Below are 26,723 nucleotides of genomic sequence, written 5' to 3' on the forward strand. Positions count from 1 at the left end.
TCCCTTATTTCCCCTGTGTGGCAATGTGAAACATTTATTTTAGATATCAGACAAGAACAGAGCGAAGTAATCCAATTTTACTGCAGCAGTATAAAAATCATCCTTTCACCACAGTGTAAGATTTAAGTTAATCTGCACAAGGGTACACATTATATAAAATGTAGTAAGATTACTGCTGCCCTGCCAAGTACTTCCAGTCCCTACCCAGGTCCTACTGCAAGACTGGTGGTCCCAATAGTTTCATGGAAGCAAATCATTAAAAAAAATAATAATAAAGCAATTAAAAAGACAAATCAAAATGCCTCAGTGACCATATATCCAACTCAAACTTCATCTATTTAAATGTTACATTTGCTTCCCACTAATAAATCTTTATTTCACTCAAACTTGAACAATAAATCTTCCATACTGAAGTATCTTCCTTGCCTAACTAATTCAAAGGAAAAAACCAAAATGATTAGTAAAGAAAAATGTAGGGATTAACACACCCTCGTTTTAAATATTTTTAAGGTTTAAAAATTGTTTAAAGTTTTAAATTTCTAGTAAGAAAACATTATCTGAATGAATATCCTAATGGCAAACCACTGTAAAATGTTTCAGCTGCATTTGGAGCAGAGGGGTAGGGATTATCTTCAAAGCACCCCAGCTTTCTTCATGAGAAGATCAGAGGTACAATGGTTTGTATTATTGCGACATCCATTAGGTGATCTAAGTTGCTTTTTCTTCAGCAGGGGCTTTATTTGTCAGAAGGGCATTATGCTTGACCTCCAAATTTGGCCGACAATTTACTGATGAGATTCATAACCTTTGGGTTGCTCTGATATTTTGACATATTTGCCGGGTTCTGAGCCACATCCTGGAAGGCCACCATAACTTCTGGATCCTGCAAAGAAAGGTGTGTCTGTGTATATATATATGTGTATACATATATATATGTTTAGTATGAAAAAAATGTTCTATGGGTCATCAATTTTGTTATCCTAAATCCTATCTCTTTATTCAGACCTTCAAATTTGTCATGGCTAAGTCAACTCAGGTTTGGACAAGTCCCTGAAGCGTAAACATTATTAATGTGTACTTCCAACTCCAACTCAATGATGTCACTTCAGACAATGAAAAAAAAGATATACAATTTTGATACAAAGAAAAGGACAACAGGATATAATTACCAACTATTACAGAGTATTTCCCTATAAACCACTTTTAAAAACTTAAGCTCATTCTGAAAAAAAGAACATGAATGTCACAACTGCATAATAAGCTATTTGGTAATTCAGCTCAATAAAATATGGCCAACAGAGTAACCTTAACCTGTCTCCACACAGAATTATGAAAGAAATGCCTCAGTGATATAAAGTCCAACTTTGTTCTTCCAAGTCTTACCTGCATGGCTGCAAGAACCTCTGGATCACTAAGAATTTCATTGAGCCCAGGCATTCCTGCCATTCCAGGCATGCCCCCTCCCATTCCAGGCATTCCTCCAGGAAAATTACCAGGCATTCCGCCAGGAAAGCCACCTACAAGAATAAATGAAAGATCTGTACCAAGTATATTCCCAAGCAGTCTGAGTACACTATTTCCTCCTGATTAAAATAACACATGTGCATGCACAAAGCACAAGTGTGCTACTAGACACAAAGTAGTCTGAACATTCTAACTGGATGTAACAAGACATAATTTTTAACATTAATTATTTAAAAATAAGGCTGTAAATATGTTTTTCCTAGTAACAAACCTTTAAAAAGAAAACTAGTCTTACCTCAGAGAGAAAACTAACAGTCCCTTGGAATTATAAAATTAAAAAGTCTCCTAAGTCACCTTGTATCTTATTTTCTCATTCTTTAATATTATTTGTCTGTTTCAATTTAAAGTTAATTCATAAGAGTTTAGTTTTTTTTTTTCCCCAAAAAACTATATTCCCCTAAGCTAACTGCTTCCTTCAAGAACTACCTGAAATGCTTGTTATAAAAAGCTGTGGATTTTTGGGAGTCCCCTGGTGGTCCAGTGGTTAGGATTTGGTGCTTTTCACTGCCGCGAGCCAGGTTCAATCCCTGGTCAGGGAACTGAGATTCTGCAAGCTGCAGGACTCAGCCAAAATTTAAAAAAAAAAAAAAAAAAAAAGCTGTGGATCTTAATCTCCACCCTGACTGCCTCAAATTTTCTGAAAGTAAAACTGAAAATCTGCATTTTTAACAAGCAGTCCTGGTGTCTCTTTTTTACACTGAAAACAATGCTCTAGTAAAAAAGATTTAATTCTCCCAGTATATTTTTAGATTACAGACCCAAACTTTTCTCCTCAGTTTTTCACTACCATAAACCTTTATGTCCACTGGAGATATCCTAAAATCACAATTAACACCAACATAGGGACATCCTAAAAAGAAATACAGGTAACATTAATCTACAGATCAAGGGTCATTACAAATAAAGCTATCATAAAGAAGAAACACCTATAACACAGTGATTTCCATCTGTCTCAACAATACAAACGTGCCCATAAATAACTAACAATCACAGATAAGGAGATCTAATCGGGGGCCTGAAAACAACTTCTAGCTTCTTATGCTACTGCTGACTTTTTAAAACTACTTTCTACAAAAATTACTGACCCAAGGCAACAAAAGTTAGCCAGTCTGCTTGTCAAATCCATATAATAAAACCCACAAAACAAAAAATTATCTCTAGTACTAGTCCACATTAGTGGTCATTTTCTAAAACAAAGGTACCTGATATAAGATATTATCTAATAAACAGAAAGTAAGCTATGAGCTAAAATTTATTTTCTTGCTTTTTCTCCAAGTCATCCCCAATGTATGTTCCTTCCTTTTTTTTTTTTTTTTTTAGTTGCTTGCACATGACCTTTCAGATTAGAGGCTACCCTTCCTAGCCTCTGACCATGTGGTAAATTCTAAGCAAGGGAAGCATAAGTGGTGTGCAGCTGCCTCTATAAACCTTTACAAGAAAGCTAGTTGCAGCTGCTGATCCCCCATTACAATTACAAACTTAAAAAAAAAAAAACCTCTCTTCTCTTTACATAAATTTCACACTGCCTCATTAAGGAAGCATTCTCTGAGTGCCTTTTTAACAGCTCTTCTACCTGTATCGTATAGGCCTCTGCTATCATTCAAGGCTTTGCCTCACTAGTAATTTCTGATCACTTGACATTTGCAAGAAAGGGAAGAATGTGTTGATATATTAATTCTACACTGGATGCAGAACTTTTTGTGCTTAATGATTCCATGCTTTTACCTAGTATCCTCATGAATATCAATGTATAATAGAACAAAATTCCATTACAGCCATTTAGGAATACTCTAATTAATACATCATAATAAATTCTTATAGTCTTTTAATAAAATACAATGCTCAGACCTCAGTAAATTTTATCTATTTTTAAAAAGTATACTACTCAAAATATGAGGAAAATAATATACTGTATTTCCACTAACAAAATTTTTAACAAGAATGAAACTTTATAGAGGCTGACATTCTAAAGACTCAGTGTTCCAGGGACTAATGGTACAAAATACAATATACATACCTGAGCCTCCAAATCAGAATATTACCCAATTATTTACAATATTAAGAGTTTTAATTTTTCTTTCAAAATACCTGGAAAAGAGCCATACTGAGCTCCTGATTGTCGTCTGGCTTCTTCCTCCTTTAATACAAACAGGAAATAAATTATATAATAAGAAGGCGGAAGTCTGCTGTCCACGCCTACCTTATCCATGCAAAACCATGAAAAAAATTGTAAAATAAGCTAGTTAGAGGACTTACAAGTTTTGACAAGTTTCAAATGGCAATGTTGGACTAAAGGAGACACCCCATCTCCCAAAAAACAATTTTCAACTGGATTCTCAATGGGTATTACTTTTGGTAATGATTTCAAGTAATATTTTTGATTTGTAACTAAAACTAAAAAATAACTAGAGTCAATTTTAAATAGCTACGAATCCACTATTAAAACGGAAGTAATCATAAAACTTAAAATATCAGGGCTTGCATCCTAAAGAAAGCAAATAATACTGCCAAGTTTTAAATTAATTACTTGATCAGGAAAAAGTCTTGATTTTAGGAGAACACAAACAAGGATATAAATTGGTGCTATACAAACTCATTTGAGAATTTGAAGACTAAGCAATGAAGGGAAGGAAAACTTCCTTTAAGTAGTATCACTATCCTACAGAACTGCAGCCAGCTCTTTTTATTTAACAAGAGCCAGGAATTAGAATGATATCCAAAAAAGTCTCATCTACTATATTTTGCTTTAATGGTTTAAGTATAGAAACCTTACCCTCTGGGCTCTCTCATGTTCTTCCCGAGCCTTCTTGACTCTTTCTATTCTTTCTTTGATCTCTCGTTCTTCACGTTTTCGCTCATACTTTCTCCGATGTTCAGCAATTTTCTGGGCCTAGGGAAGTAACAGCCACAGAAAAATGTCTTCTCTGAAAGTTGAATAAGGTCAGCACAAATCAATGGTTTTGTTAAAGAATTACTTTTCTTTGTGGAGAGATTTAATTCAACACATAGTTGTGAAAAATGGGTTAGATTTACCCTACAGAAAAAGACCTAACTCAGGCTTTAACAAGTCCACTGTGAAACAAAGAAAAGAGGCTGGGATTTGAAGATAGAGAAAAGTGTTAAAAATTTCAAACAATTACCTAGTGCAAGGATGACAAACAGATGTCAAATTGCATGACAATTTTTGCCTGATACCTGCCATGGGAAGGCAGAGACTGGGAACACACATACCAGTTACTTCCCACAGTCTAACTATACTGAAGTTTTCCTCATCAATAAAATGAGAGGGCAGGGAGAAGTATGTTAGTCTTAACTATAACAATCAAGAGAAAATATGTACCAGGCACTAGTACATAGTCCATGCCAAACATTTGGAGTCTAGTATTTATTCACAGAATAATATAAACGTAAGAGATTCATATTCAACCATTATTTTAGCTTGTTTATGATTATTTTTTAAAAACCTTGTGTCCTAGAATATCTCATCCGATAACCTTGCTGAGTTAGCCCTGTTACAAAAAGAAAGAAAATCAAATCATCTGATAGATTAAATTCAATAAAACGTCCACCATCTTAAAGCCTCCGATAGTAAATTCTTGAACTTCCCACAAAGCTGAAAGATTTACCATGTAAACGCACTAAGTTGTTTTAACTAACAATTTTAGATAGAAATAAGAACCAGACTCAATCTTGGGCTGCATTTTATAAATTTTCTATTTGTTCTTTTGCTGTAAACTTGATGCCCCTTTTCCATTTCTAACCTTCTGGTTATAATTTTGCAGGGTTGCAAACAAAATAACATAGCTTGCTGTAATACTGCATGAGAAATTAAAGCATGAAAACCCAATGAGATTTCCTGAGTTCAACACAAATTTAAGTGATTACAGATTATAACTTCCAAAGATTGTTTCTTTGCATCTGTTTTGCAGTTAATTTACTGCTAGGGAGTTAAGTACTAGAGCCATTAGTAATGACTTTTCCCTTCTCTACTTTACCATACCCTTGGTTGAACTTCTTTCAGCATTGCACTAGCATCTTCATCATAATCCAGCTTACAGGCAAGGGCAAGATCATGGGCAGCTTCTTCCCAATGGCCCAAAAGTCTGAAACAGATTTTAAGTAATTTTTGGAGCCTTTTACACATATTCACTTATGTAGCATGGTGTCTTACTTCCTTATTATAAAAAAGGACTGTTACAGAAAAGGTTTAGATATTCAACTACAAATTTTCATGAACCAATTCAATTAGTATGTTCCACTCCATAAAAATTTAGTTTAAATTTCCTCTATGGTAACTGTGAAGCTGTTCTACTAAAAAATGTTTAAAAGCTTTTAAAAATTTGTTTTAATTCACAGTATTATGATGTTTTAAAAAATTATATAGAGCCACAACTTTCAACTCATTAAAAACAGGGTTAACATGATGCGTATTCAGCATGCTACCTTCTATATGGGATAGAAAACAACATGTGTGCACATATTATTTAAAAAGGAGAGATGGGGGCTTCCCTGGTGGCGCAGTGGTTGACAGTCTGCCTGCCGATGCAGGGGACGCGGGTTCGTGCCCCGCTCAGGGAAGATCCCACATGCCGTGGGGAGTGGCTAGGCCCGTGAGCCATGGTCGCTGAGCCTGCGCATCCAGAGCCTGTGCTCCGCAACGGGAGAGGTCACAACAGTGAGAGGCCCACGTACCGCAAAAAAATAAATAAATAAAAAGGAGACATGAGATGGATCAGAAACTAAAGGCTGATGGAGATAGGTAAATATGGAGTAGAGGAGATAGCAATGGAAATGAGACTTCTCTGGTTATACCTATTAACTCAGTTTTAAACATGCAAATGTTTTACAAACTCAAGTAAGAAAATTAAATCAGAAAGGACAGAAATAAAGCAAGCCCAAACCCTGAATACAAACAAATAAAAAGAGGCTAATTATTTATCACATTGACAACATAAACCATACAGGAAAAATTAATTCAAGTAATTTTTAAACCAGTATTCTGACTGTATATCTTAAGTGAGATATATCCTAGGGATAAGAAAGAACTGCAAAATAAACTTTACTTAAAGGGTATATTATTTTTAATGCATGATTCTAGGAGAATACTGTCTAAAATACAAAATGGAAAACATTTAATGTTGAATTTTAGTTGAGAATATCGGTATAAACTCAAAATTTCTCAATTTCTTTCTCTAAAATCATTATTTTTAAAGGTTTTTTCTGACTGTTAATTGAAATGACAATGACGATATCCTGGAAACAACAAACATACCTAGTGGCCAAATTTCAGTTTCCACAAAATAATCCCCACTAAAACAAACCAAGATTTTCTGGAGAAATGGTCTATTCCAAGCTGTTTGTTTTTTAATGGCTTTCTTTGATGTTATATAGTGTATTTTTAAAATTTATTTTTTATTTATTTACTTTTTTGGCTGCATTGGGTCTTAGTTGTGGCACGTGGGATCTTACTTCCCTGACCAGGGATCGAACCTGCGTCCCCTGCATTGGAATGCAGATTCTTTACCACTGGACCACCAGGGAAGTCCCTGGTCTATTCCAAGCTAAAGTACAAGATGAGTTCTTACACCAGAAGGCCAAGAAATGCTCGAAGACTAATGGGGTCGATCTCAAGACAATCAACAGCAATGCATGACCTTTCATATACCCAGAGAGCATTAATATAAATTTTCCAATCTTTTACCTGTACCTTTGACATCTGTCTTCATAATCACTAGAGCTACTTTTTGAGTCACCTAATACAGAGGGTCCCAAGCATATTCATGTTCATTTCCATCCACACTTGAAGCACAGTACCTTTTCAATCCATGTAAGATGTAAATAGCACAGGACATTTCATCCCAAACCACAAAGACTCATCTGTATATTAAGTTTTGGTTCCAGGTTTGATTACTGATCTGGGTTAAATTCACCTCTTTATTTTCCCCCTTATCTGACTCTTCAAGTGACCTAACAGTGATCGAAGTAGTCTGAAGCTAGTATATTCCTTTTTCCATAATATATTGGCTGTTTAATGTTAAGTTACAAAGTCTGAAAATAACAGAAAGTTTGTAAGACACTGATATAAAGCCACTCTCTTTTCTTGGCGATAACTGAGAAAAATCCTTACCTTACATTTGGCTATATGCGGCCAAAAACTGTTAACACTGGTATTCACTGAATGGAAGCAGTGAAAAGAATTTTTATTTTCTTACTTGTTCCTTATGACATTCTCTCAATTCTACATATTGAGCATGCATTACATTAAAATTAAATCCTTAGGCAATTTTTAAAATATTTTTTTTGATGTGGACCATTTTTAAAGTCTTTATTGAGTTTGTTACAATACTGCTTCTGTTTTATGTTTTGGTTTTTTGGCTGTGAGGCATGTGGGATCTTAGCTCCCCAACCGGGAATCGAACCCACACCCCCTGCATTAGAAGGCGAAGTGTCTTAACCACTGGGCCGCCAGGGAAATCCCGCCATTTTTTTTTTAAAATAAGGTATATTAAAACATCAGATTTAAACTTAAAGAGCTCTGAAAATAACTAAGTCTCATTATTTACCTGTGTGCTTTCCCTCGCCACTTGTATGGCTGAGCAGAATCAGGATTTATTTCAATAGCTCTGTCACAGTCTCGGATGGCAGCATTTGGCTTCTGTAATTTGATGAAGACACTAAAAAATAAGTATGATATTAAAAAGTATTCATTTCAAACAGTAACTTTTTGGGGGTTGCCACAGAAGCAATTCTATCTAAACAAATAAGCAGAAATCAGTTTTTATTTAGAATTCTCACCTCGCTCTCTTGGCATAAAGAATGGCCAAACGAGGATTTAGCTTGATGGCATCTGTGAACAAGTCAATGGCTTTCTGTAGTTCACCTAAAGTGAAACAAAAGTTTATTGAGAAATAGTGGATAAAAAATATTAATAAAAACTGTTGGTCTCTTTAATTAGCCTTTCACATTTCCCTTTTAGCCTAGTAAGACTAGTTTCTGAATTAACATACAAAACTGTCTCTTTAAAGCAAAATCTTTACCATACCTATACTGTAAATCACTCAAGACAGACAATTTTGGGGAACATAACCCCCCTAAAAAATATTAGAATACCACATTCTTGGTAGGACTCATTGGCTTTTAAATTTAGATAAAATCAAAGGATAAGTCAATTTTATTCTATTAATTACATTTTCTTGTATCCATTAAGTTAAAAGGACAGGGCTTCCCTGGTGGCGCAGTGGTTAAGAACCCGCCCGCCAATGCAGGGGACATGGGTTCGAGCCCTGGTCCAGGAAGATCCCACATGCCGCGGAGCAACTAAGCCCATGCACCACAGCTACTGATCCTGCACTCTAGAGCCCACGAGCCACAACTACTGAGCCCACGTGCCACAACTACTGACACCCACGCACCTAGAGCCCATGCTCTGCAACAAGAGAAGCCACTGCCATGAGAAGCCGGCGCACTGCAACGAAAAGTAGCCCCCCCTCACCGCAACTAGAGAAAGCCCGCGCACAGCAACGAAGACCCAGCCAAAAGTTAACTAATTTTTATTAATATATTAATTAATTAATGCAGCCAAAAATTAATTTTTAAGTTGTTTCTATGATACAAAAGCAAGAACTGTAGAAAAAGAGATGTGGAGCAGTGAGGGTGGCAATGTCCAATCTGATTCCAAGATCTGAGAAGCTGTTTAATGCCCAACATATATCCACTGCTCACTAGAAAATAAACATGGTTATTAAAGGATGAAATTAAATATATTTTCTTTCCATTTGTATTATTTTTTTCAAACAATCACTAACTTGTTAGGACATAGATACTTACTAAATTGTTTGAATCTAACTATATTATAAACTAAACTCTTATGTATTTCTTTTGGCCTAGGAGTGCTGTGAAAAAAGTGAAAATGGTGAGGACACTATAAACAGAGCAAGTTTGGGAAACTCTGCCCCAATGCAAAGCTATCATCATTAGCTACCTGGACTACAAAAATTTCTTCCCTCCCTCTGTGGAGTCATGAAAATGCACCTTAGATTTGCTGCAGCGAGCACAACTGCTGGAGAACGCCGCCTTCTAGGCTCAAGGCTATATTCCATAAGCTGCTCCCAGCTAATGACTGAATACAGGAAGGATACCCAGGTAGGCCCATTCTTGTGAGACGTGCAACTCCTCTAATGGGCAACCTTGGCTTGCCTAGACTTTTAGAAACACACACACCGTTGAAGACTTTTCCTACACAACCTTCCATCTCTCCTACAGAGGGTAAGACCTACATGATAGCCTCACTGTCTTCCCAGACTCCTCCAGTTCTCCCTGCTCCCCCACCTTGCCTCACAGATATTTTCCTAATATACCTCTGCCACACCAACTCATGTCTTGGCTTCTACTTCTCCAATGAACATACCCTTAATTTGCCCCTAAAATCTGATCTACACAGAGTAGCAAGAATAATCCTTTTCAAAAGTAAATTCTCACTATGAAATCCTCCTAGTCAAAAAACCCTCAACGGCTTTGCATAATCAAGGATAAAATCCTAAATCCTTAGCATGATCTACTAAGTTCTTTAGTGAGCTGTCAATCATCTGTCCTCCTCACCACCTTCCCACCATCCATCTCCCACCCCCCAAGCACTTCTCTGACCTCAACTCTACCACTGTTATCCCTTCGCTCAGCACACTCCAGATAGTCTGGCCTTTCTGCTATTCCTTGAACACGTAATTGCCCCCAATGCTCTCCCAATTAACCTCTGTATTTGTTCTCCCCTATGTCCCCAAAAGCGCTTCTTTACACGGCTTGCTCCCTGCACTTCATCAGGTGCTTTCCTGACCACCTTATATAAAATATAGCTTCCATCATTGACTATCCCTTTACTCAGCTCTATTTTTCTTCATAGCACTAATTACCACCTAACTTTATATTATAAATTTGTTTATTTTTGTTCTCCCAAAATATAAAGTCTACGAAGTAAAGAACTTGGTCTGCTTTGTTTCCCGCTGTATATCCGGCATCTGGAACATGGTAAGCCTTCAATAAATACTTGTCGAATAAATATATTAAACTAAAAAGCCTAACAGAAATACCTCTAATAATGTGACAGCTGGAAACACTAAGGTCTTAATAAGAAAAGTACCAGTACCTTAATATTAGTACCAGGTACTATTCTAGGCATATTATATACACATTTACTCATTTATTCCTTATGACTCTATTAGGTAGGTATTATTATCCATATTTTACAAGGGAGGGAACAAAAACAGAGGCAGAGAGAGTAACTTCTCCAAGTTTACGTAGCTAGTAAGCCCCAGAGCTGGGATTCAAACCCAGGAACTTGGGCTCCTTAAACCCAGGGTTTAACTATATTCCTGTCTCTCCGACCCCAGGTGGGGCCTGAACCTACAATCCCTAGCTTATAATACTAGTGTTTTATCCCTGTAACATACACCATGAAATTGTACCTATTCTAAAATTAGAACTAGGCTATATTTACACATCAACATAGCTTGGAAAAAAATAAGGAAAAACAAAAATGTGATTTATTAGGTGGTGGCTGCTTCATTTTCACTTTGTTAAATATTGCTTAGACAATATATAAGTAAATTTTAAAAAATACAATATGCCAAAATAAGTGACAAAAATAATGAGTTGATAGTATGGCACAGTAAGATCCTGGGCAAGTCAAAACCCCTCTAAGCCCTCAGATTATTCACTGATCTGTAAAATGGGACTAGTATGAGATTTTAATGAAATAATGCACATTAAAATATAATAAAGCTGGCAGAAATGTAGAAGGCACAATTATATGTTAGGTAAATAGAAATCTTAGGTGGTAGGGAAATTAAGAAAAGATTAGTGTGGAAAAGGAATGGTCAGGAAGAGAAGTGGCTGGGATGAATTGATGGGTACAACTTAAAAGTTGAAATAGGTGAAGAAGAGCTTTACAGAGAAGCACAAGTAAAGAAACATTCTAGGAAAGTGAGGTCTGGCTGGAATGGAAGGTTAATACTCAAAAAGAATAAGGCTGGGAAGGCAAAATACAGGATCTGACTCTAGCGGGTCCAATGCTATGATGAGCTTCAAAATGTATGCAAAAGTTAGTCACAGGTTACAAGCAAAGGAGTGTGCACCAATAAAAACAAGTTCTAAATAAGAATGATCTAGGGGCAGTGAATAGAAAGCAATGAAGTAGAGACATGTCAGGTAGACAAACTATTAAGGTAACTGCAATAGTATAAACATATAAGACATGTCAGGTAGACAAACTATTAAGGTAACTGCAATAGTATAAACATATAAGGACTTAAGCTAAGAAGGTGGTGGGATTACAATGAAAAGGAACCTGAACAGGAATCGATACTGAACTCATTCTAAAATAAAACTTTAGTCATCTTCTAAGTCTAAGGATGAAGTACAAATGCACAACAGCATCATACAATAGCATCTATTCAATGATGGCATTGTGACACACTACACCACACAGCTATAAAGGGGTTTGCACAGTACCCAAGTTAATAAATAATTTGTTCTTATAAATTTTAACTAATTAAACATAATACTTAATACTACCAGCACTTTCCCACTCTGATAGGATTTTCTGAAGGGGTTCTAACATGCAGAAACTAGAACAAGAGTGTTGTATTGAAGGACAATATTTGTCAAGGGTGTTACAATGTAAAAAGTCGAGGATCATCGATCTAACACCATTTTGGGGGAAAACCTTTCAGCTTTTATTATTACTTTTTTTTCAGGTTTTCCCATCAGGCTTTTATTATAAAGAAGGTTCCAAAGCCTCCTGTCAGTGGAGAAACACTAGACTATAGTCAGGAAAGTACAGTCTTTGAGTTATAATCAGGATCTGTACACGCCCTGAGGGAAGATAATTGATACTTGAGTGATTTCAGCCTCTTTATTAACGGGAAAGGGGTGAGTGGAGGACAGGATGCTTTCTTCTCCAGTACCATATACTCAATAAATTTAAGTTCCCTTCCAGTTTCCCACCATTAACAGTTACTGCAGCAGAGAAGTAGAGAAGAGAATATCCAGACTACTATAGGAAATGTAGCAAAGAGAAAAAAAAAAAAATCACTCACCATCATTTAGGGCATCAATGGCAGCCACTTTTTTATCATTTGCCTGATCCATCATCTCCTCAGTTATCTAAGGGGAAATTGAATATCAACTAAGTAGTAGAAGAAAAGCAAAGGGAAGGAGGAAACAATTTGGACTTTCTTAGGGATGTGGTAGTCACAACCCCCATTTCCACTCATTTTTCTCTGGTCTCAAGGGAACAAAGAGGAGAATTATAATAAAGGATTAGTAAGAAATCCTACAGGATACATTTTAATCTTTCATACTAAATAATAAATTTCATTCCCTATACTCTGCCCTAGACATGACTTTTGCTTCCCTCCATCCCGATCGAGCAGGTTTTTCTGCCCTAGTTTTTACCAAATTCTTTCTAGTTATTCACAAGTATAGGCACAGCTTATTTTATTGCACTTGGCAGACAGCACAAATTTTACAAATTGAAGGTTTCTGGCAATGCTGTGAGTCTACTGGAGCCATTTTTCCAACAACATTTGCTTACTTTGTGTCATTTTGGCAACTCTTCCAGTATTTCAAATTTTTTCATTATTGTATTTGCTATGGTGATCTGTGATGTTACTACTATGACTTGCTGAAGGCTCAGATGGTTAGCATTTTTTAGCAATAAAGTATTTTTAAATTAAAGTATGTACATTGTTTTTTAGACATAATGCTATTGTACACTTTAATAGACTACAACATAGTGTAAACATAACTCCTACATGCACTGGGAAACCAAAAAATTTGTGTGACTCACCTTATTGTGGTGGTCTAGAACCTAACTCACAAAGAGATCTTGGAGGTATACCTGTACTAAAACCCAGTCTCCCCACAAGTGGAAAAGCTAGTTCCTAAGAGGCTTGAATCTTAGAAATGTCTCATTCTTTTGGTCCTATGAACATCTATTGAGCACCTATACTAGATAGAACAAACATCGTACAAGATGCTGACAGTACAATGATCATTAATAACGAAAACGTACAGCAAACCTCCTACAAGAAGCGATTTCTTTAACAATCAAAAATCCACTCTATCACCATCACTGTAAAATATTACTAAAGGTGCTGGCTAATCATTAAGAAAATGATTTGATACGTTTAAAAACTGGAAGGAAAATACCAGCTGTCTTTATACACATACCTAGAAAATCTAATAGAACTGACAAGCTATTAGATCTACTATGACAATTCAGTAAAGTTCTCTTTACTGAAGAGAACAACAAGAGAATACAAGAGCAACATAAAAAACAAACCCAGAGTTCTTCCACATCAGCAACAATTATAAAATATAATAGAACAAGATACCATTCTAAGAGCACACAAGACTTTCATGGGAGGGAGCAGGGGAAAAGATAAAATTCTATTAAAGGACACAGATATATACCATGCTCATGAAAAAATTATCAACTGTATCAATCTACCCCCAAGTTACTCAATAAATTCAAAGCATTTCAAACAAAAATCCCTACAAGTTTTGGACAAACTAAAACTTTTTAAAAGAATAAAGGAAAACACACTTTCCACATAGTAAGACATCCTACAGAGCCAGGATAATTTGCAAAAAGACGACCTCAGTTTATGGCAATATGATGCACATGATACTCTGAACAAGTCTAAAACACACCTTTTATCAATAAAAGCCATCTTTGGCCTAAGAATGTAGAAATCCTCAAACAGCAAAATAAAGTGAAGGCTTGAAATCCAGCCAGGTGCCAAGTGCTCCATCTGCTATCACCCTTGTGGAAGGTGTCAAGCTGGGTGACCTTGCAATTCTGTTTTTGAAGATAGTGCAGGACACATGAAACAAAGTCTAGATTCAGGTGAAACAAATGTATGTTGTCTAATCAGACATCCTCCAAAACAAATCTGGAACCCCAAATGCCTATACTTGCAGGCATAATGGTATATCAAAAATAAACCTGTCCCAAAGAGGGAAACCTATATAGAGACAAGAAAAAGAAATCTCCCCTGAAAATTCATAACCACAAGCCAGCCTTTGCACTGGAATTCACATTACTTCTGTAGTTAAATAAGCAATGAAAAAACCATGCTGAGAATCTGAAGTGATCCTTGAGCTGGTCGCACCAACTCAGCGTCTTGATTGAAGCAAACATCTCTCTCTTTGGAGGAACACACCTTCTACTCAGGCCTCAAAACCTTTCCACAGGTAAAGTTTACAAGAACTCATGGTCAACACACACACGCGTGCATGCGCACGCACACACACAAACTACAGTAAACAAAGTACCTCAATGAGCAAGAGTCAGGAAAAATAACAGGAGAATAAGACCAGCAAAACAGTCCGATAAAGAATTTAATGTGTTTAAGAAAATAAATGCAAGTTCTGAAAATGAGTAAGGAGCAAGAGACTTAAAAATAACCAAATGGTCTTTAAAAAGAATCAAAGAGAAAGTATCAAAATGAAAAACAAGCATTCAAATTCAAACATCAATGGAACAGCTGATTAGACAAAGAAAGCATACATAATTCGTCAGTGATAAAGAGATGGAACTTAATAATGAAAGTCTGTATCTAACTACGGCTCCAGAATGAGAGTAGAGAGAATGGGAAAGAAGCCATTTTTGAAAGAGATACTAGCTGAAAATATTCCAGAGCTAAAAAAAGTTAACCCTAGGATTTACGATGCCCAGTAAATCCCAAGTAGGATAAATAAAAAGTATTATAAACCTAGACACACCGAGATGAACGGCACCATCAATAAATAGAACATGATTAATTTTTTTAACAAATATTGACAAAGTATTTATGTTCGTTATGGAGAAAAAGTTAAATTATTTACAGACATTAAAAAAGACCTAAAAATAAAACAGACATCACATTCATGGATAATCTCAACAATGAGGAGATGTAGCTCCTCCATTTGTTAATTTAGGTTTAATGCAATTCTAACGGAGGGGGGATAACAATCTGATTCTAAAATTTATATGGATGAACAAAGGGCCAATAGCAACCAAAATTACTCCTAAAGGTTTGGGGGTCCTTGCCCTACAAGATAACAGACTTAATATAAAGCTAAATACAACAATGTTTCATTAGTGCATGGAAAAAAATTAGACAAGTAGAACAAGAAAACACCAAAACAGACCCACACATATACAGAAACCGTGTATTTTGGCATTGGTGAGGAAAAGGATTTTTCAATTATGGTGTTGATGGTTAAAGGTGAAAGGCAAACATAAAATTTTCGGAAGGAAAAAACCAATATATTACAGCAATTATAACCTTAAGGTAATAAAGCATATAAAAGAACTTTCAATTTAACTATATTAGAAGATTTTGTATGGGGGGAGGGATAAATCAGGAACTTGGGATTAACATACACACACTACTGTATATAAAATAGATATCCAGCAAGGACCTACTGTACAGCACAGGGAACACTACTCAATATTCTGTAATAACCTATATGGGAAATATTCTAAAAAAGAATTAATAGATGTATATGTATAACTGAATTACTTTGCTGTACACCTGAAACTAACAACATTGTAAATCAACTATATTCCAATAAAATTAAAATATTTAAGAAAAGACTTTGTATACTAAGACAATGTAAAGGAAGTGAAGAGAAACCACAAACTAGTAGAAAAAAATGTGGAGCACACAGACGACAAACTGTTGGCATCAACTGTTAGCAGAATATAAACTGAACTTAAAAATCAGCAAGAAAGAGATGAACCAGTAAAAAAAAAAAAAGGGAAAAGTCAGAATAAGACTTCACAAGCACCTGTGAATAACCAATAAACATGAGAATATGTCAACTTTATTAGAAATCAGGAAAATGCAAACTTAAAAGCCACAAGGACATATCATTTCACACAGTAAGGCTGGCAAAGATGAATTATGACAATATCAAGAACTGGTGAGAATATGGACCAATCTTTTAAACTGCAATTAGTATATTACAATGTTTCTCAAGCTTTGTTTCATTATCAACCCCCAAAGAGCCTTTTTAGGCAATTTTTTCTTACTTCTCACCTCCTCCATTTTAATATTGCAGATATAGTGCATATATGTGAATGTGCTATGACCTTTGGAGTACCACTAACCATTGTAACACCTAAGTTTTTTTCAAGCCCCCCTCCCAAGAACCGATTTTCACCACCTTGAGGGCAATATCTTTTGTTGGGACAAAACCATTTTAGAAAACTGGCGATAGATATCCCATTAACAGGCAATTCCACTTGTAGAAATAAATGTTAGATGAACCCTATGGTCTCAAAAGCAGTCGAACCAGATGCAAACTGAAATAGGTAAACAGAATACAAGTATTTCAGAGATCGTTAGAGACTACGATTAAAAATAAAGGGAATTTTCACAAATATTTTAAAGAATAAAATGCTTTCCTAGATGCCTTAAGTCAGAGAAAGATTCAACTTGCGCTTTTCCTAGAAGAGAGATGTCATAAAATTATTACAGTAGGTAGGCTTTCACATTCCTGGCAGCAAGCAGAAAATAAGCCATTGAACTTACCTCTACATTTTCATCTCCCATTTCTTGAGGGGCATCAGTGTCTGGTTCAATCACACCTTCATTGTCAATTTCTGTTGAAGTTAAGAAAATGAAAATAAGACCTGGGCTATCCAATATAGTAGCCACTAGCCACATGAGGCTATTAAAAATGAATTAACCTTGGCTAGTGCAACTGATGAACTGAACATTTTACTCTAGATTAATTTAAATATTTTACTTTGTTAATTTTATTTAAACTGGTACACTGTAAAATATTTCCCTGTTAAACACAATCTTATTGTTTTGGTAAAATTATATTTCATTTTAATAGTCACATAATGCAAGGTATTTATTATCATATTGTAGTAGGTACTCTGGCAAGTGCATAGTTTCTATTCCTATTACATATTACACAGACATACTAATTTAGTCAGTGTCAACAAACTGATTCAGTTGAAATATTGTGTTCTACACACCAATATACTATAATGTTTTTTTAAAAAATATTTTATGCAGATAGCACAAGTTATAGTGAAACTGTGATGTAAATCATGATAAAATATTTAATTTTACCATTTTCTGCCTTTGAAAACATAGTATGGATAAATTTTAAACTAAAAGTATACTACTCGTACAGAACTGACCCCCAAAGATAGCACCACAAAGAGCTATGCTGCAAACTTCATGATGGACAACTGTATAAACAAAACAAAGTAACTGTTATATATCAAAAATTTTTTAAACAATAAACATTAGGAGGCATTTTTAGCAAAGAGTAAATGTGATAAAAGCAGTTTCCTCTCAACTGTCAAAAAAGAATGAAATCAAAATTGGCTACCTGAAATCAGAATTAACATCCAACAATAAATTTTTAATCAATTTTTAACAGGAACTGAGCTTGTAACTTTTTCTAATTATAAAACAGCTTGATTCCTGCACAAAATGCTTTTAGATGGTGTTAATTTTTAAAAAAATATTAGTCATGGTAATTGTTAGAAAATTGTAAGACTAAAAAAATTTTACAAAAAGTAAAAGATCTGATTAAGCCCCCAAACAACAAACCCTTTCTAACATACCAAAGATCAACGGACTCAAAATTTGAAAATTTGAAAAATGAGTATTTTTTTTAAACTTTTAGATAGGTTCTGTGAATTAAGAGACTGCCCAATTAATAACTGGGGTATACATTTATAGTCTCAAAGGACCTCCAAATTTATGAAGAAATTTGTCAGTTTTCAGTCTAAAAAAACCAAACCAAACAAACAAATAAAACCCCAAGCCCATGGCATAGACATCAATTCTTCTAAACTGAACCAGTTTTATTAACACAGATGCAGGTACTAAAGGAAAATAATTTTTTGGTACTGGATTCATTTATTGGAAAACTTTTACATATGTCTAGAAAAACCTGGGTATCTGACCCAACTTATTCAAATACAAATTTCATGAAGTCTGAATACTGATCAAGTATTTCCATTAAAAAGGTAACATCTGCATTGAGATACGCTATAAATACTCTGGATTTGAAGACCTAGTATGAAAAAAGGAAAACAGCTCATTAATAATTTTCCCATATTGATTACATGCTGAAATGGTACCATTTTACATATTGTTTAAAATATATTATTTGAATTAATTTCAACTGCTTTAAATTTTTAAAACGTGGTTACTAGAAAATTTTAAATTTCATATGTAGCTCATGTTATACTTCTATTAGATAGCACTAATTTAGTCAATTTAGTAAAAATCAACACAGGACCATATCATGAGATTATCAAATACAAACTAACTACCATCTCCTCACCTAGATCACTCTCCTCACTTGATGGTTCGTCTGTCTTTATGTTTTCCTCCGCCTTCCTACTATCTGTTTTTTCTTCCTAGCAAAAGGAAGGCAAACAATGCTATCAGCATTTAATATCACACCCAACATATATGCTATTAATTTATACCAATTTATGTATAAACTATTCAGATACGCTGTATTTCAGTTCTTGATGCTCTTTCTTGTTTTGTTTTGGTAAACTAGCTTTTGTTTTCTATTTTTATTTCTCTTTTTAAATTAAAGGGACTTCCCTGGTGGCACAGTGGTTAAGAATCCGCCTGCCAATGCTGGGGACACAGGTTCGATCCCTGGTCCGGGAAAACCCCACATGCAGTGGAGCAACTAAGCCCATGCGCCACAACTACTGAGCCTGTGCTCTAGAGCCCATGCACTGCAACTACTGAGCCCACGTGCTACAACACTGAAGCCTGCGTGCTGTAGGGCCCACATGCTGCAACTGAGTCCAAGCGCCTAGAGCCCATGCTCCGCAACAAAGAGAAGCCACTGCAATGAGAAGCCCACGCACCGCAACGAAGAGTAGCCTCCGCTCGCCACAATTAGAGAAAGCCCGCGCATAGCAACGAAGACCCAACGGAGCCAAAAAAATAAATAAATAAAAATAAATTAATTAATTAAGTATAGGTCCAGTCCCTCATCCAAACCATTTAGAAAATGAGTTTTAGAATTTTTAAAATTTTGGATTTTAGGAAGCTAATAAAGTGGACATACCACATATTATGTAACACCCTTAACAGGCACTGTAGTCCACAACTCTCCATAATCAAACACATACTACTTTCGCAAAATAAAAATTTTTTAGCAGAGATATAAGTTAATACAATTTTGTCTTCACACATGTATCACATGGCAAAATATCTTACCTAGGGCTCAGAATCTACCAAACTCTGACAATTGACTCACCAAAAAAAGAATTACTACTTCTGAAGTTTTTACTTAACTTCTCTCATTTCACTGTTCAAAGATAAGCTAAATAATAAAACAGCAAATTTTCTTATCAATTTAAGATAGCTAGTCAGAAGACTCTGAGGAAAAAAACCTTTTAGACATGAAGGCAGAAAATAGGAGAAAAAGGAATTCCAAAGGGAGCATTCTTTTTTTAAAAAATTAATTAATTAATTTATTTATTTATTTTCGGCTGTATTAGGTCTTCTTTGTTGCTGTGCACGGGCTTTCTCTAGTTGTGGCGCGAGCAGGGGCTACTCTCTGTCGTGGTGCACAGGCTTCTCATTGCGGTGGTTTCTCTTGTTGCAGAGCTCGGGCTCTAGGTGCATGGGCTTCAGTAGTTGTGGCACACAGGCTCAGTAGTTGTGGCTCGCGGGCTTAGTTGCTCCACAACATGTGGGATCTTCCCAGACCAGGGCTTGAACCAGTGTCCCCTGCATTCGCAGGCGGGTTCTCAACCACTGTACCACCAGGGAAGTCCCAAGGGAGCATTAAGAGTACATCTTCCCCCATCCCCATCTCTAAACTTTAGATACCAGCAACCTCCTCCTGTTTGTACACACCTTTTTGGCAAATACGCTAAAGCAACTCCATGAACCACACTCAGAAATATTCCTCAGGTGGTAGGGCAGAAAAGAAAATTGAGAGTAACTATTTTGGGCTGTTTTTTCATTTACTTTCCAAATATTAATAAAGTACCTACAAAAACACTATGCTAAAAAAAAAAAAAAAAAACACTATGCTACGTGCTAAAAACCAACCAACCAAAAATGATGAATGGGAATTCCCTGGCAGTCCGGTAGTTAGAACTCAGCACTTTCACTGCTGTGGGCCCAGGTTCAATCCCTGGTCAGGGAACTAAGATCCCACAAGCAGCGCTGAGTGGCTAAAAAAATAATAAATAAAGATGAAGACTACAAATGCACACAGACACAGAGCTTACCACTTACAGGTCACGCATATAACATATATCCAGCATTTATTCTCACTTACTCTATACAACATAGTGAACATTCAACCCCACATTCTCAGTGTTAAATCAGATTATAGAGATTTGATGTCCAAATAGAAATTTTACAAAGATGTTACTTCCAAGTGATTTCTCGGGGAAATCAGGAATGGCAATTTGAGGGCAGAAGGTGACAAACATCCCTAAGAAACCTTATTGTACTTTATCACTAAACATACAAATGAAATTCATAGCTTACCTTGGTATTTTCTTCCAATTTAGTTTTATGAGTAGCAGGTGGTATTTTACCCCCCATGCTTGAGAAAGATGAAAGAAAAGATATTTGTTTAGAAAACTAAAATTCAGTAAGCCAAGAAACATTTATTTATGCTGAGAAAAAGGTTACATATTTAAATAGTTACCTTTTCAAACCTTTAAGGGTAAACTCATTTGAATGCTTCAGTACTGTAAGTTTCTTTCAGCTTAAAAATTTATTTACTTTTAGGATACTGGTTAATAAAAATCTAACCCTTTCCTTGTCTCAATAAGTCTAGTAAACTTAATTATACAGCTTCTCTGCCCATTCCCAGAGAAAAAGGAAAAGAGGTAGAGAAACATGCAATGACAAAATCATTTGTACAAATTGTTAGAGTTCAGTAGATATACTCGAATCCAAAACTTTGAATTTTTGAATCAAAAGTTTGACATTTAGTAAGAATAGCTCAATTAAATTCAAATAGGCAGTTTATAAAATAACCATACGAAGTCACAGTGCAATGATTCAAAACATTTGTTTCCTCTGACTAGTACCTACAAGGGTTCTTCTTGGTTATATTCATATGCCCCTCACACTGAAGATTTTCTCCTTATCACCTCTAAACTTCACCCATTAGAATTTCTTCTTGGCCTTGCAAGCCCTTCTTTCCCAAATACTCCAGGCCAACGAAGTGAGTTATACATAAATAACTTAAAAATAAGGAAAAAATAAGACCATTAAGAGTTAGTGTTATATGCTCCTTCTAAGCATAAGGGCTACATGCAACAGTCCAGTGATTAAAAAATTCAGTGGATTAAGAGCACTCCACAATAGTGAGAGCTGGAGATCACAAAGACTTAACATGTGCCTTAAAAAAAAAAAAAAAGAGGCCATTAACTTTTATGTAAAACAAAGATATGTTAACTTGGAAAACAGAAAGGAACCTAGTCCAAAACACGTGTAAGCGTCGATTCTTTATAACTTAGAGTTATCAGAGCCATGCTTACATTAATTTCAGTTGGGTGGGATTTCTGGACATAAGGTATGAGTATACTGGATTTAAATAGATATTGGTTTTCCAAAGTTCTTTTACCAACTTACACATCTATTACCAGTGTATGAGAATTCATCTGTTCCACACTTAGCTACTGTCCATCTTTTAAATTTTTAGCATTTTTAACAGGTGTGTAGTGGTATCTTATTGTAATTTGTAGCTACTGTCCATCTTTTAAATTTTTAGCATTTTTAACAGGTGTGTAGTGGTATCTTATTGTAACAGGTGTGTAGTGGTATCTCTTTTCATACATTTACTGGCCATTTTAAAAACCTTTTTCGTAAAGTTCACCTCTTGTCCAGCCTTCTATTAGGTTGTCTATCATGTTTGTAGGTGTTCTTTGTATATTCCGCATATGCACATTCTGTCAGTTTTACAAGTTGCAAATGTCTTCTCCCACCCTGTGGCTTGCCTATTCACTCAATAGTATCTTTTGATAAGGCCAACATGAAGTATAAATGCAAAGGAACAAATGTAATGAGAAACAAAATTTGCAATTTCTTGTATGTACCATTCAATTAAGAAAAATGTGTACCTTTCCCATTCTGTTTAATGTGACAGTAATAAAAAAAATCTTCAGTTACTCAGTACCTTTGATAAGGAAAAATGGCTCCCGTGTGCCAATCATTAAATCATTACACAATCCAAAACATCTAACTAGCAATTCAGCAAAGTGAAATGGTTTAATGATAGGGAACAAGCATACAAACAGGACAAAATTCTTTAAAATTCTATTCTACCGAAAAACTTTTCGAAAGAGCACAGTAATCAAATACCAGTTCTTTGCAGTTAAATTTTAATGAAGGCACCAGACTTCCTAAACTGTGTTTTTCCTAAGTTTCAAAATGCAGCATCCAAGAATGTATTTAGAGTGACATCCAAACACAGTCCTAACAGTGTAATTTATGTTAAAACTTTGGGAGGTGATAGTCCTGCCAACTAATGTGTTAAACTAAATCTAATCCTAAGGAAATATCAGACAAACCCAAATTGAGGGAAATTCTACAAAATAACTGACCCATAATACTCAAAATTGCCAAGGTCATGAAAATCAGTGAAAGACTGAAGAATTATTTCAGAACGAAGAGACATGAGTACGAAGTGTAACATGTAATTCTCAAGATTAGATACTATTAATGTATCAGTATCAGTTTCCTGAGTTGATGGCTGTACTGCAGAGGACTGTCCTTGTTTGCAGAAAACACACCCTAAATGGTGTTGGGGACACAGTGTTGGAAATAGTTCAGGAAAAAATTTCCTTGTACTATACTTGCATTTTGTTTGCAAGCTAGAAACTGTTTCCAAAAAATTAAAAAATTTAAAACTTGGGAGGAAAACCCAAGAGAGTTTATTCATAAACTAGATTTAGAGTTTCTCACATTCCAAATTCTAGTTAACTATTGGAAGGTAGCACCAATTTATAGGTACAGAAGTTTCATTTTATGCTTCCAAGATTTAAAACAAGATAGTTCTCCGCCAAAAATGGCAAACTGGACTTTGCCAATATAGGCATTTATGTGGGACCACACAAGACTTCAGCCATAATTCTCTTAATTTGGTAACATTAAACCTACTCTGTGCTATATTTACTTACACACATGTACAAAACACTGGGTGCTATATTCACTGAGGGTACAAATGCATCCTGTTCATTTCATTTAAAATATCTGCTGAAGGGCTTCCCTGGTGGCGCAGTAGTTGAGAGTCCACCTGCCGATGCAGGGGACACGGGTTCATGCCCCGGTCCAGGAAGATCCCACATGCCGCGGAGCGGCTGGGCCCGTGGGCCATGGCCGCTGAGCCTGCGCGTCTGGAGCCTGTGCTCCGCAACGGGAGAGGCCACAACAGTGAGAGGCCCACGTACCACAAAAAAAAAAAAACAACAAAAAAACCCAAATCTGCTGAAAAGCCATGTGCCATGCATGCACTGTGCTGGAGACTAGAATACAAAGATTCTCCCTTTGATCTTAAATTGCCATAAAATAAAAGGATAAAAGTAACTGCAAGATACAAAGTAGACCGAGTTGTGATATAGGAGCAAATAGCATCAGAAAATACTTCTCCCCCTAGAAAAACAAAAATATTCCAAAACATTATTTCTTGGAAAGAATGTAGTCTCCCTGATTCCCACTGACTATTGGGCCAAAATTTTTTTCTTCATATTTCTCTTGTTCAATTTATTAAACTTATATATTCTTAAAACCAAATAAAATTTTAAGCTATAAACAATAGTAGAAATTATGGCAAATAAGCAAATGGACTGTTCTTCAATGTCTAAGCCTGGATATCCATGACTAATTTAGTATGGACTAAAGGAAAACCTGAGATGGTTTCTACTTGAGGAACCCTAAAAGTAGGATTAGGTTTAGGAATATTACTGGACCTAGAAGTCTCCACATTCAACCCTATCTCCTATAACTTTGGACTGCTTTAAGAAGACTGATACCAAGACAGAAAAGAGAGGAACTGATACACTTCAGAGACTACAATACTTGACAGAATTTTCAGACCATAAATCGGAATTCTCTACACAGCCACAATCACTTCAGCACAAGTTACAACACTGCTCTCGGATGCGTGTTAACTTTTTCCTCAGTGTCCTCTACCTCTCTAGGAGTGGAACATAACATTGTATCAACGCAATATACCACTCACTCTTGGTGCCAGATATTTCTTCCTGCAGTATAGGTCCGCTTTACCTGGAATTTTAAGAACTTATTAATTGTAGGCTCTTTTCTCCAATGAGTAAGTTTAAGAGGAGGACAAAAGCATACAAATATCTTAAGTGACATTTTTGGATCAAGTTACTCAACAGAGAAAATGACTAAAATCTAGACCTCAATTCCTAGTCCTAAAAATTTTTCTGTTAAAAAGCACAATTTGCAAAACGCTATTAACTGTTAACAACTGTTATTAAGCTACTACAGTAACTAATTGTAAGTGTTCTCAGAATTTTACATAAATTAACATGAGCAAAAATCTTACAGTAGCTAGAAACCTGGTGGGGGAAAAAAGGACTGAGAAACTTCCTAGAGGAAAAAAATTACTATCCCACCACAGACAACGTTGATAGATCTGAACTTAAGTTTCTTCGTTAGAACAAGCTCACTGGAAGAAATATTCTTTCAAATGTTGGCTAATCGTTGGTTCATCTTCCCCTATAAAAATGTTACTAAAATAAACAAATCAACGTTTAGGGTAGTACCTTTTACAAGTCATATTGTTTTACACTATTTATCCCTTTTTACTCGCTATTTATCACCGTGAGATGCAATTTGTATGTCATCTCTTTTAAATTCCTCACCAGGAGTACTGACTCTAAAGAATCATCTCGGGGAAGAGTTCCCTTTCTCCCTTAAGTTCCCCTTCAATACGAAGAATACTAATCTCTATTACATGCTAAATACCAAGACGAATTTCTGTACTTATCCATCTGTATCCCTAAATAGATTGTACTTAAACTGTTTCCTAGCTAGCACCTGGCACAATGCCTGTCCAATTAATTTCACGCTCGTAGCGCCGTACTCTGAAGTTAAAGATAACAAGAATAGACCGTGTGAACATGTGGGTCCTTGAAAACTCAGTTTTTTAAAAGTGTTTGGCGTGATGGCACTGCCACTACGGAGGTACAATAAGCGATTCCCAAAATAATTCTACGCACTTAGAATCGCTGTAATTGTAAAAGTAATCAAACACAGTTACCACTTTTATTGTAACTTATTAAATAACTTACACATCACACCACTTTTTAAAGGCACAGTGCGTAAAGGAGCTGCTTCGTGTCACTGCGACCTCAGCAGGACACCACAGATTTCAAGAAAAACAACTCCATGAGAAAGCTAAGTCTTGCCGCTTTCACCCCTCCCCCTCACGGCTACAGTGCCCTGCTGCCCGCAACCATCTGCATCTCCGTATTTCGCCGAAGACACACCCCTGGCGACCTCAGAGCGGAGGAAACCCAGCTCTGCCTTTTCCTTCCCTGCCTCTGAACCATCTAAGCTTCCCGATCCTCCACGAGCCCCTCGACGTCGCCGCCAGGGAGCGAGACTCGCCGCCGAGCTCCAGGTTCCTCCGCCCCGCGCCAGCTCGGGCCCAGCTCCCCCTCCCGCCGTCCCTGTTCCCTCCCCCATCGGCCCTCAGGCCCGGGTCTCACCTCTCCACCCACTCCTTCAGGAAGCGCATTTCCTCGGTGTGCAGAACGCTTGGGTCCTGCTTGCACATTTTCACAAAGGCTCGAAGCTCGCTCACTTTGCGGGGGTCCATGGTCCGGAGGCGGCGGGAGGCAGCAGTAGGCGGCGGGCGCTGCAGAGGCTGCAGCCCGATCCCAAGCCCGGGCTAGCTCAGCGTGACCGCGTAAAGGGGGCGGCTGCTGCGAGGCAGAACAGACTAGAACCTCCCCGGCCGCTGGCTCCGCCTACCCAACGGTCTCGTGACCCCGGGTCCTTCGCCCGTTCATTCCTATTCCTCTGCAGCCGCGCTGTGCACTGGCTAGAATCTTCTAGAAGTGTGGCTGTTCGTGCTGGTGCCTGCCTCTCCATGCACGGATTCTTATCTTCACTCAGAACAGTGCTCTAAATGGATCAACCTTCTATCCG

At 36.5% G+C, this 26,723-nt stretch overlaps 1 protein-coding gene across 1 annotated transcript; it reads right to left on the reverse strand.

Moving 5' to 3' along the window:
• Nucleotides 1-16: 16 nt before the first annotated feature.
• Nucleotides 17-26,542, reverse strand: ST13 (ST13 Hsp70 interacting protein). The gene is made up of 12 exons (XM_060025720.1): nt 26,282-26,542; nt 21,078-21,135; nt 18,886-18,961; nt 17,103-17,173; nt 12,615-12,681; nt 8,320-8,404; nt 8,088-8,198; nt 5,525-5,627; nt 4,298-4,414; nt 3,613-3,661; nt 1,384-1,517; nt 17-883 (listed from the first exon to the last, which is right to left on the reverse strand). Exons 1-12 carry the CDS (start codon nt 26,389-26,391, stop codon nt 755-757), a joined length of 1,110 nt encoding a protein of 369 aa, XP_059881703.1. The 5' UTR covers nt 26,392-26,542; the 3' UTR covers nt 17-754.
• Nucleotides 26,543-26,723: the final 181 nt, after the last annotated feature.

The sequence above is a fragment of the Delphinus delphis genome, chromosome 11 (assembly GCF_949987515.2).
Source record: "Delphinus delphis chromosome 11, mDelDel1.2, whole genome shotgun sequence".
NCBI classification, from domain to species: domain Eukaryota; kingdom Metazoa; phylum Chordata; class Mammalia; order Artiodactyla; family Delphinidae; genus Delphinus; species Delphinus delphis.